General features: G+C 36.4%; 1 protein-coding gene across 2 annotated transcripts in view; it reads right to left on the bottom strand.

The window, feature by feature from the left end:
• Window positions 1–12,658, bottom strand: part of LOC143213624 (actin-binding Rho-activating protein) — a 36,805-nt gene that overhangs the window by 4,495 nt on the left and 19,652 nt on the right. The window contains exon 1 of one of the 2 annotated variants that reach the window (XM_076433666.1): window positions 596–824. The exons of the other annotated variant lie outside the window; for it this stretch is intronic. Coding sequence (XP_076289781.1) covers window positions 596–613 — 18 coding nt within the window. The 5' untranslated portion in view covers window positions 614–824. Of the gene's footprint in view, window positions 1–595; window positions 825–12,658 lie in introns of those variants that run through there. 2 annotated transcript variants of the gene reach the window in all.

Raw genomic sequence — 12,658 nt, 5'->3', positions numbered from 1 at the left:
GATTTCATAGATTGTAGAAAACTTTTATCAATTTGACTTATCGAAATTATCAAAAGGAAAAATACATTTTCATTCAGCTTCGTTTATCCGTTTTTGCAAATATGCACATGTTTTTAATTTATATTTGCATTATTACAAGATATTCTCAAAACTTAATGGATTATAATAAAATAATAAAGGTAAACGAACACGTAAAATATTTTCGAAAGATGACGAATAAATATTGAAACATTAAAAGAACTGAACAAAGTCGGAGCTGCATTGTGGATTTCATGCATTTCTAACAAAATTGTGTAGGTCAAACTGCAAAACAGTGAAAACGTTTAAACAATTTAAAGATGTTGTTGCATTATTTTTCACCAATTAAAGTGATTGAGAACTGTGAATTAATGACAATTAATGCAAAGAATTTCTATTTTCCATAAAAATCCGTATTCCAGCCACAGTAACAGGATTAAGACACTAAAAGTGAAACGAGACGATTTTGAACAGACAACGAGCGAACAGATTATTAAGCTTGAAACACCTAGTTCACACTTCGGCTACATTAGGATCCAAACGATGCATGCATACACTGTGTTCCGTATATACTCACATACATCACTGAAGACATTGTTTCACAGTAAATTAATTAAAAACAAGAGTACAATAAGACGGGAAATAGCCTAAACTATTATATTAATACTGTTCGATGCGAATGAATTAAGTGTGGTAAACCGAAACCGACTAGTCGTAGACTTTCGCGGTGTTTTATCGCGACGTCACGTGTTCTATAATATCTTGACGACTATCGCTCGGTGAATACGGCGTCGCGACGCCGAGCACCTTTTTATAAGACAGGACCGACGTCAAAAAGCTCCCACCAAGAATTTCCGGAGGGCCGGCTCAACCGAAATATTTGCTGCTTTTACGAGCCAATTCTGTGCGAATTCGACGATTTTGATTGGCTGCCAGTAGCTAGCTTGTTCGCCGGAAATGATGAATCTTTGATTCTGTCCTCATCGCGTCTTTCGGTCACTGTCGTATTCATTCATGAACCGACTCGCAGCCGCTTTTTCGACCGATGCTTCTAAACCGTTTGTTTGTTTACACAGACACCTCACGATTCAACCTGATCTGATTGCAACCACTGTGAATTCTTCGCGAGCATCTTGGCTGGCTCCAACGAGAACTCTTCCAAATAAATAGAACGTATATCGATTTGGAATAGTACTCTTGTTTTGCTCGATAATTACTGGATAGCGGATTCTGATAAACTGTAAATACATTGGAAGAATTTAGATTTCAATCACCTTGAATTATATTGTCAAGGTCACCGTTCTGAACAACATTTCCCTCCAAAAGTTTTTTCGGTCGGTTTTAGTTCACGAGATAATTGTAACAAAACTTTACTTGCGAATTTAAGGGGAAATTTCCATCGACAAACTCACGAAATTTAGAAATGTTGGGACATCATTTTTGACTTGTGAAAATTATTGAAAGAAATAGTACATTTTCATATAACTTCTATTTCTTGCTTGTGACACATATTCGACTCGGGCAGTTTTTATTTTGCATAAAAATTCGCAACGTAAAAACTACATAAAATGAACACGTTCATTTCATTCATTCGACACATTAAACATTTTATTTTTTTTTTAATAATTCGTTTTTTTTCGTGTTTTGCTTTTATTCATTGTAATGTTACTTTCGTCCTCCTCGGTATAAAGTAGAATATGTGTTTCTGGAAAATGCGAACAATCGTCGTAATGACTTAATCTTGCAGATTAGATTAGATGCATACAGATGTGCAGCAGATTGCAAACACTGTGCTTAAGACTTAGTCTTATCTAATCTGTGGTGTATCGAATTATTGCAAACTTTTTTCACTTGTTTATATTCTCTCTAGTTTTACTCGATTGTCTTAATAAAATTACATTGACCATCACAATTCTTATAAATTAGTAATTCTTACATCTAAACTGCGGATCTTTATGGAAAATAAAAATTGTCTCAATTACAAGAAAGATGAGCCAAGTAAAAATTCCTGTCTTGTAATGATTTTAACAAGTTAACACTAATATATTAATATCCTTAAATAAATATAGTTCTTCCTAAATAATAAGCTGTCTACTGCTTCAAATTGCATCTATTCGTGTTTATCATAAAATCCATTTATTATTCATTGTAATATTTATAAATAAGTGAGTTTTGCCTTGAAGAGGATGTACACAACAGCGTGATCAAAACTTGGTTTAAACCAATACGAAGGAATCTCCGCTCGCATGCCTGGCTAAATTTAAGTATCAAGATTTCGATGAAATTCCAGTCGTTGCACATGGCCATAATAACGAATTCTTTCCACCACTCGAGAACTTGATTTATTTTTCATGCAGCAGAAATTGGATTGAACGATCTTAGAAAAAGATGTTACACGCGAACCAATGTATGTTAGTTTCTGAAATAAACGATGAAATAGTAATTAGTAAGAATACGGTCGAACGATAGAATTTCGTGTATTCTCACTGCCTGCCAAAAGTTTGGAATCTCTTGTCGATTTTCGGTGTAATTATATAACGTGACAAATTTCCTTCTCATTCAGAGCTAATATTTTTAGAAGCTGAGTCTCGTACTTAGAAATTAGTGCAATAATTTTCAGTCACTCAAATTTGTTCACATAGTATTTACGATTATGTTTATTTCCATTAATCTAAGAGTTATTATTTTTTCTATAGATAGTACATATTCTTATAATAATTACCCTTTTTAATTTGTGTCGATACTAAATTGTCGAGCTCACTGAATATACAACATTTTATCTTTTGCTTCGCGAAAGTAACTTTAAAGAACCAAATATAAAAATTATTATTAAATGTGCGTACATACATTTTTTAGCTAAGGGCGTTTACTTTTTCTGTGGAATTCAAAAAGTAAATTCTATTATCTCAAGTATTATTTCTATCTATAGAATCATAATTTGATATAAGTTGATTAATTTTTTGGTTTTGCCGTGCTTTTTGGTAGCCATTACTGTATCTTCTCTGAAATTTCGTATTTCTAAAATACAGTTAATTTTTGTATAATCAAATTTAGTGAGGAATATTTTATACGCACAGTACGAGCAATCTTCCAAGAAGAAGTTTCTTTGAAGTTTACACAGTTCGCGTAAATGCGCAAATTTCCATAATCCCAAGTCAGCTGTTAACATGAAGAACAATGTCCCCTTGATTTGTGTTTCTGTCGGAATGCGTGACTCAAAGACGTTCACGTGAAACTTTTGAGGAACTACGCTGTTACCAGCATGGCGCTTCGTGCTTGCCAAGAATTCTCGATACTAAACTTTTGGTACTTCCTTTGGCGCACAAATGGTACTCCCCGTCGAACGATTAGCGTTCGTGCATATTCAAAAAGAAAACGACAGAAGTTCAGGCATTTAGAACCGTCTGTGACTTGATTTATGCGAACCTTACCGCGACCTCCATGTTTGAATCGTGCTGTATAATCATCCCTTTGTGGCAAATTGAACGGAAGTTCAGGCATTTAGAACCGTCTGTGACTTGATTTATGCGAACCTTACCGCGACCTCCATGTTTGAATCGTGCTGTATAATCATCCCTTTGTGGCAAATTGATGCAATTTGTAATTTGGCAAATTGAACGGAAGTTCAGGCATTTAGAACCGTCTGTGACTTGATTTATGTGAACCTTACCGCGACCTCCATGTTTGAATCGTTCTGTATAATCATCCCTTTGTGGCAAATTGATGCAATTTGCAATTTGGCAAATTGAACGGAAGTTCAGGCATTTAGAACCGTCTGTGACTTGATTTATGCGAACCTTACCGCGACCTCCATGTTTGAATCGTGCTGTATAATCATCCCTTTGTGGCAAATTGATGCAATTTGTAATTTGGCAAATTGAACGGAAGTTCAGGCATTTAGAACCGTCTGTGACTTGATTTATGCGAACCTTACCGCGACCTCCATGTTTGAATCGTTCTGTATAATCATCCCTTTGTGGCAAATTGATGCAATTTGCAATTTGGCAAATTGAACGGAAGTTCAGGCATTTAGAACCGTCTGTGACTTGATTTATGCGAACCCTACCGCGACCTCCATGTTTGAATCGTGCTGTATAATCATCCCATTGTGGCAAATTGATTGATCGAAGGTTAGTAGATCTAAAAAGTACAGTGTTTGTATGCATGAGTTGGGCAAAAATTTTATTTAAATAAAAATTGCCCAACTCTGCTTGCATGTAATTTCATTTCGCAGTCTGCCTGGCAACGTGACCGTGACCGTCGCCGTGATTTCCTAAAATGTCATAGTATTGTCACGTGAATCGTACCGATTTAGAAAATGTCTCTTCCTCTTAAATAATTATCGCAGCAACGCCTTTAATCTTGTTGGGAGAATAGGCGGCGGCTGTCGTTTGTCACCATGTGATATAAGATGACGTATAAATGCAGCTAGACCGAACCTTACCTTCTACAGCACCTTACTTTATTTTTATCAATTTTATTTATATTGCAAGCATGCTTTCTTCTTCAAGTTACGAAGGGCTTAATTGCAGACATGTTTCTTTCCGAATAAAATAATGAGAATTTTTTCAACTTTATAGGATAACTAGACTGCGAATTTTATATGCATCTATGACAAAAAGGGGTACGTGCGATTTAAAGCAGTGGACATACAGGGTGCCAAAAAATGATCGAGTTCTTTGAAAGAGGCCCGAGGTCATTTGTTTATTTATTTAGTTGCAAGAGTGATCAACACACATATAAATCAGTTAGAGAATCGGAATTTTAACCAAAAATAAATTACAAAATTCTAGTTAATATATTTATATTATGTGTACACACAAGATTGTAAATTAAAAATTATTCTTTATTTCGAAACACTAATTAAAATTATAATATATAGAGTACCTCGTATTTAAAGTCTTACAATATATGAAAAGTGTAATCAAAATCTGTATGTGCATACAGTACAAAAATATTTTCAAAATTTTTTGAACTTCATTATATGCAGGGTGTCCCAAATTTGAAGCGGCATTTTCATTTGCAGTTATTAAAAAATTATTTGAAGAAAGTCAAGAGTTATCAATAAAGAGTTTTATTAAAAAAAGTCTGTCCTTTTAGAAAGTCTCTTAACACTAAAACTACCGACCATCAAAAGTGACCAATATGTATGGAATTATAATAATCACAAGATTAAATTTATTTATATTTTGTGCGATTTTTACTACAATGTATACCCGAGCCAAAACATGTATTCAATTTTTCATGAAAACACATTTGCAATCTCAATAATTGTCAAATAAAAAATCTAAAGTGGATCATTTGACCCCTCGCGATAGGTTTAGTGTTAAGGGAGGTATAGAGATTGAGGACAATAGAAACTCATGAACGCCACGAGTACCTGTCATTTCCACCTCTTGCTGGGTAAAGGGCAAACCTCTTTTCGGACAGTTACCCATCGACTCTGTGTACCAAGGAAAAAAAACCGAAACATGTGATTGCCATAAATTCTAGTCTGACAGCGGTCTCTCTCGTGCTCTGTTTTTTTGTCTGATCACCCCGTCTAGTTCGTTATGCGTAATGCCTTCCCTAAATTCCTCAGAAAAATCTTGCGTAGAAATCAGTGTCGTTCGAACCGCGATAGAGAGAACATCTCTAATAACGTGTCAATTCGAAGCTCGCGGTTGTTATCTACCACCAGTTGTACAGTGTATTGACCTGACCGTACGACCTTTAGCATTCGGCACTGCCGTACATCTGAAGTCAGCTGTTCAGTTCGTCTCCGAATGGCTCAGTGACACACACTTCAAAGCAGCAACTGTATTTACGACTGAATAAGTGAGTTCTAATTGAATTAATTTCTGCTCTTTCTCTTGTTCACTACTTCACCGCGGCGCGACACCATCATTACGCTCAGTGGAATGTACCGTCGCACAGTGTGTCGGGTATATGGGCGTTCGGGAAAAACGTCGTAACTCTTAAACTATGCAATTTTCGAGTAAAGTACCTTCATACTTTTTGAAATAAAATGCAAAGACGAATCAATTGGTAAATAGAAAATTTTTTTTCTAAATTGCGATGACCTTGTTTTTTTTATAGAATAAAAATTGGTTTCCTATCGCTTCGCACGGACTCAAGTGGGAACTCGATAGACTGCGTTAATGGCGTGGACGGCGACGAACGCACGCGTCTCAACGTCAAAATAAGTTTCTACTATTTTTAACATTTGTGTATATTTATGCACTTACGGTTCACCGTCATATCAAATCGAATGTGCTCTAAAGTAATATAATACAAAATCTCAAAGGAACCTTTTGGTACTTTCTTTAATACACAATTGAAAGATTGTAAATATTTAAACAATTTTTAAACTAAATATATAATTTATAAGAATAAAATTGAACACACATATGTACTTATCAAATGGCATACGTTTAAAAATAATTGCAACAAATTTCTTCGAAAGACTACGCAGAAAGCCGCTGAGCATCTTAATATTGATTTTTATTATTTTCTACATTCTGTGCAAATATGTCCAAATTAAAACCGACGCGAAATTAAAGTTTAATATGCCACCAATTAATGTAAAAGAATTCACGGGGGTACTTTCTGGTACTTTTTTAAAAACTCGAATCAACGTTAATTCATGTTAAACATAAAAAATGAGGACAAATTGCTATTATTTAAAAAAAAAATGTTGGCAGATGGAAGGTCCTAAAACACATCCTGTAAAAATCAAATAAAAAAACCAAATCGCTTCCGAGGGACGCATGTTTTAAAAATGCACGGAATTTGACAGTAAAGTTTCAGCCTCAATTTTAATAACAAATTGATTTATTCAGTTAAAATTGAAGATAGTTTTAGGAACCACATTTTGTTACGAACATTTTAGGATACATTTTGTAGATGTTATACTTTGATTTTCGGACTTTTTTTCCAACGTACGACACACTGCGCGCCGCGCCATTCATCATAATGACTCCTTAACAAAGTCGAGGCGGACATTTTTGCAAATACAAAATGTCACCACCAAAAATTACACCCTGTATTACAAAGATTTAAGGACTTCAGTATATTAGTTTCGTGTACTAGTTCAGTGTACTAGTTTGTGCAAACATTTTTTATTTTGCATAAAGATGCGCAGTCTATATTTATGACTATTAACCTGTCTGTTCCAAGAAAATTGTTATAAAATGTGGTAGAATAACCAGAACTAATTCTACACAGTTTTGTGTACACAAGAAATTCTTAAGAAAATTCTAGTTAAGTTGAAACAAGTTCTTGTCTGAAACAGTTAATGCTATGACAAGCAGATTTTTTAAAACTGTTTCGGGACAGATAAATCTAAAATTGGAACCTAGGACCAGTAAAATTATATAAAATTGACGATGAGCTGTTTTCAATTTCTTAAAGAACACTAATTAAGATAGTATTCCCAACTTTCATACTTTACCTTTAAATATCTATTCGAAGGTACACGACCTTTCAAAACTTTTATTAACTGAATGTAAAATAATTGATAAATCTCTTACAACAGACTAGAAGTGTTAATAAATTTTTTAAAATGTTTTCGGCGCAACGGTTCGATCGTTTATTACGAATTATAAAGCAACTTTGCTAATTGTCAAACAAAATCAACGTTTCGATCCTATTTTCGATCTTTTTCAAGATTTATTTGAATCACGTCTGTAAATTAAATATGTTGTAGTAATTTTGAAAAAACAGAAATATTGAATGATTGAATGTAAGAAATATTGTTCATAAAGACACACTCACTTGCTTTGGGGTGCCCAAAACATAATTCCTCATAAACGACCGAACCGTTGCGCCGAAAACATTTAAAAAAATTTATTATTAGCAAATACGATCGATAGAAGAAACATATTTATTAGAAGTGTTAATTTATTGGATTGCAAAACATGAATTAATTTACTGCAAATATAAATAAGTTCGTTGAACAACATTTATCATGCTCAAATGGGCCTCACTTTTTTTCTGACAATTTGATTTGTGAAGCTTGACACTGGCACACCTATTGCAAATAATGATAATTATAGATTGCGGATTTATATGCAAAATAAAAATGGTCTACATGCATTACAGCATACACGAGTTCCATTTATTAATTATCTTAATGATTTTATCAAGTCCAAGAGAATAAAACAGTATTTATAGATTCTTGGAATATTTTCACTATTTCAATTGCCCAGAATTTGATGGGCTAGTAGTTTTCAGCAAATATCTTGGTAACTTGTAATTTCCATAAAAAACGAAAGAGATATTCGAATTCAGCACATCGGAACGAGTAGAATGACGTATAACAGAGAGTTCAAGTAGTAGAGTTTCTAAAAATCAAGTCTGTCCCTTTCGGGAATGAGCCTCCTATTGAACCCGCATTGTTCGAGGAATGAATCAGCCTCCACGTATGTCGGCGTCGTGGAACCCCTGTCGGAAAACAACGTATTCTGACGCATCGCAGGTAAATTTACGTATACGACGTCTGTGAGTAGGCCACGGTGGAATTCGGGTTTACTATTATAGTCGAGGGCATCGCGGCGGCTGACGTAGCCATTCATTGATGATCGCGTCGGCATTGCGTTCGACGACGCAAAATCGTGTCTAATTCCGCGTTTCCGGCCGTGGCGGTCACGCAGACCGGCGCGGCGTGAGAAGATGCTCCTTTTATGGTTGCACAGATCTCGATTCGTGGTCTGGTCACTTCGAACGCGTCTGTTCTACTTGATCGACTGTGTCTTGCTCGATAATGTTTACGTTGATACTGTTTCCCCAATACATATATATGCTTTCGTCGATATTGTACCGGAGTCATTCGTGAGCAGAGTTGCCAGTGTAGAGTCTTTACGCTTCCCCTTCACCATCCAATTCCTCATTTGTGACTCTGTACCATCGTGTAGAGCAGGGAGTTCCAACTTGTAGTTCGCGAGCTATTCCAGGAACCTTCTCCGCTTAGGTTCTTCCCCACTCTTAGACTTCATCATTATATATGTATACAGTAGAACACACATACTCTACCGCTCAAAAGTATCCGGACACTTCCTTTTTGTCTACGAAACGTAGTTTTAGGGGGTGGAGTCGTTTCTTCAGGATTGCAAGGGATGCTTCTCATTTCTTAATTCGAATACCTTCTCATTTCTCAATAATGCAATGATGGGATTTTTCAGTAGTCGAAAGTGCTAGATAAAAGATCAATCTAGGCCGCGATCGCTCTCAAAAGTCCTATTTTTACGTTTACGAGGCGTAATTTGCATTATTCGGCAGCACGTAGCTGTCGTAGCTTTATGAAAATAGCTACATTCACAGCTATTAGATTATGTAATTAATAGGGGTGTGCGAGAACCCGGAATATCGGGTCGGGTCGGGAACACGAAATTTTTTCGAGATCGGGACAGGTACCCGAAAATTTCGAATACCCAGTAATCATTTATATTCGGTTTAATGAATACATTCATAGTTTCGGATTTTTTATTCTAGATGTTTTCGAAATTGAAAGAATGTTGTCCATCACGAATTCTTTTCAAGAGTGTCTTATGTCATATTCTCGAAATTTTTCGGGAATCTCGAAATTTTCGGGGACCCGACCCGACCCGACTCGACCTCTTCTCGACTCGTCCCGACCATCGGGTTCTCGCACACCCCTAGTAATTAAATAAACTGCACACTTTGTATAAATTGCCTCAACGGAGTTTATTCAATAACGAGAAAAGCGCAAGCAAACCACGTCTTTACGATTTCAATGTAACACGTCAAGTGAGGATCATTCGGGCTAGAAAATTGAACGATACTATGAGCAAACAACCAACGGCTTCATAAACAAACTAAAATAAACTGACATTGAATCGATCGTTCCTTGTGTGGCATAATAGATTAATTTTAAAACATATTTCAACAGCAGCAGTATGCTTCCGAATAATGCAAATTAGGGTGCAAAAATACAGTTGAAATTATATCGTGTTTAGTGTCATTTTAATCAGAAAAATCCTACAAATAAGTTGGTGAAAGTCCCATAAAAAAATTATGAAACATAAAGAAGTTTTGTAATCGGATTACGCGGCATGTTTACACTGCTCGGAGACCGAAGCAGCTCGAGCTTCGTGACCCCTACTAACTCTTTTATGAATAACAGCTAACAGCTCACACACACACAAAAGTAGTATTGTATAAAGCTCGAGTCTTCGAAGCTCCAGAGCTCAGTCTTCAAGACTTCTTCTAAATCTTCTTCTATAGAAACTTAGTCTTTAAGACTGAGCTCTGAAGCTTCGAAGACTCGAGCTTTATACAACACTACACAAAAGGCGTGTGTGTTATTCATAAACGAGGTGGTAACATAGGTTATTAAAATTGTTCATTAAGTAGTCAGTGTCACACACACACACACATACACAAAAGAGGCATAAATCTGGCCGAGCAACCTCCACGCGGTATGTCTTGGGTAATGCTAACGCTGGCGCGGCAGTAGTGTATTCAGGGATGTCAGGCAGCCGCTGTAGGTAGAACGGTAATTTCTGTAAATCACTAACTTCAAACACAGCTGCCATAGGATCATGGGGTGCTCAATCGAATCGGCAGAATCTCTGCTTCAATCTGACTTTCGGATCATGGTATTGCGATAATTTCTCGCTGAGATATAGCGAGTTAAAGGAAAAATGGAAATTGTGCATATTTTAAGCATATTTTCAGAATCACCTGGTATATCGAAATGTTAATGAAATTGAAAAAACAGAAGTGCCTTGAAGAGAAAGAAACGCTCTTTCTATTGCTTTTTTGCGCAAGATTCTACGATAATTTTTTCGCTTTCTGGAGCCAGTTAAAGTTAAAAAGCCAATATTTACTTCAATGTTGAATAACTCGAATAAAAAAAATCGCACAATAATCAATAACCACACATTTTACACAAGAAAGATAGCCCTTCCAAATGATATTAACGCGAGTTATCCAAAAAATTTTTTTCTCCCCGTGTGATGTTACAAAGTTACACAAAATTTTTTGTTAACCGTCAATGTTGTCTTTATCTCGCTATAACTTTGTAAAAAACCAACACAGCAACAATTTGAAACAGAGCATCCGAAACTAGAGGTATCACGCTTTCAAACCATTGTTTAACGATATCGATACAGCAATTTTGGCCGGAGTTATGATCGTGTAAACTAGTAGCAATTTTTCGGGTTCGCAGAGGTAATCCCTTAATTCTTTTGAGGAGTATAGTATTTTATTCTAATTTCGTGGACAGGAAGCATAATTGTTCTACTTTTTCCGATACTAGTTTTGTTCTCGTGGCTGTCACAATATTTCCAGCGTCAGGAAACAATCGTTCGCTGGATACTTGACTGGTAGGAAAGCCAAGGTATTGTCTTGTTGTTTCTGCAAATATAGATAGTTGTTTACAATTGCATTTCGGGTACCAGAACTTTATAAACTTTCGGCATTCCGACTCGATCCCAAGCAAATTTCCCGACCCGACCCGAACCCGAAATTTCGAGTACTCGCACACCCCTAATTTTAACCCTTTCGGTCACGAATTATTTTTTTTTTCAATATGAGGACAACGTTTACAAACAATAAAATTTATCGAATTTAGATACACCAAGCATTTACTTCGTATGTCCTTATATGAGAACGCCATGATCGAAAGGGTTAAGGGGAATACAAGCCCGCCTGACAACTCTGTTTGTGAGCCGTCAGCGGTGGGGATAAGCGATAAAGATGAGTAAAATATCGGTATGAGTCTCGAATGACTCCGGCATAAGCCTAGAACTCAGAGTCCGAAGACAAGAATCATCTAGAAAGATTAGGTTGCTCGGAACGCGTCCCACGCGCATATTACTAGCTGCTACAGGCGAAAGTTTGTTTATTCACCCTGGTGGGGTAACCAATTTGGCTTTCGCCAGATTCGCCGAGATATATGGAGTAGTTAGACTAAGAGACTAGGCCAACATTTGTGATAAAACTGTAAACAGAAATAAAAATTGATTTTCAGGTTTGGTGAAGGATTCTGTATATGACCAACATGACACTCGAAGTGTTAATTCGTGTGTCAGGAATGGATGTTGTTGACTGTCACCAGAAAGGAAAGATACAGATATGTGAGCGACGAAACAGTTCGGAACGTGCGAACCTAACGTAACACGTCGGATCAGGGCCCGAGCACGTGCGAGATATAAATAATTCCAGAAGCCACGAGCTCAAGCTCGTGCGACGTTCCGTTTCGTCTGAATGAAGCTGACACGCGTCCTTGTAAACACCGAACGAAGTGGTACCGATAAATTTCGCGACAGTTATTGGCAGGAATTCTTCTCAGGGCTGGAAACTTCGTGTTCTTCAGTCCAACAAATCGCGAATAATTGGATCCGATAGGAACCTGCGAATCACGGTGTCACGGGAACGATATATTTACAGGATCTCTTCTTAACCCCTTACACTGCGATTTATTTTACGGTTTCAGTAATTAGAACTTTTTCGTAGTTCGTAATTTCCTAAAAAAGGAGAAAATTTACATCTCTTGTACGCCTATATCTTGTTTAATAGCTGTACATTACCGAAACCAAAATAGAATTTTATTTATTAGACTCTGTTCAGAATCTTCATCACGAGTCTGACACGATATTATAAACAACATCGTTTTGTAGAATGACTAGACTGATTC

Source organism: Lasioglossum baleicum, chromosome 11 (genome assembly GCF_051020765.1).
Source record: "Lasioglossum baleicum chromosome 11, iyLasBale1, whole genome shotgun sequence".
Lineage (NCBI taxonomy): Eukaryota > Metazoa > Arthropoda > Insecta > Hymenoptera > Halictidae > Lasioglossum > Lasioglossum baleicum.
The sequence above is the reverse complement of the archived record's forward strand: the minus strand, read 5'-3'. Positions and strand labels throughout refer to the sequence as shown.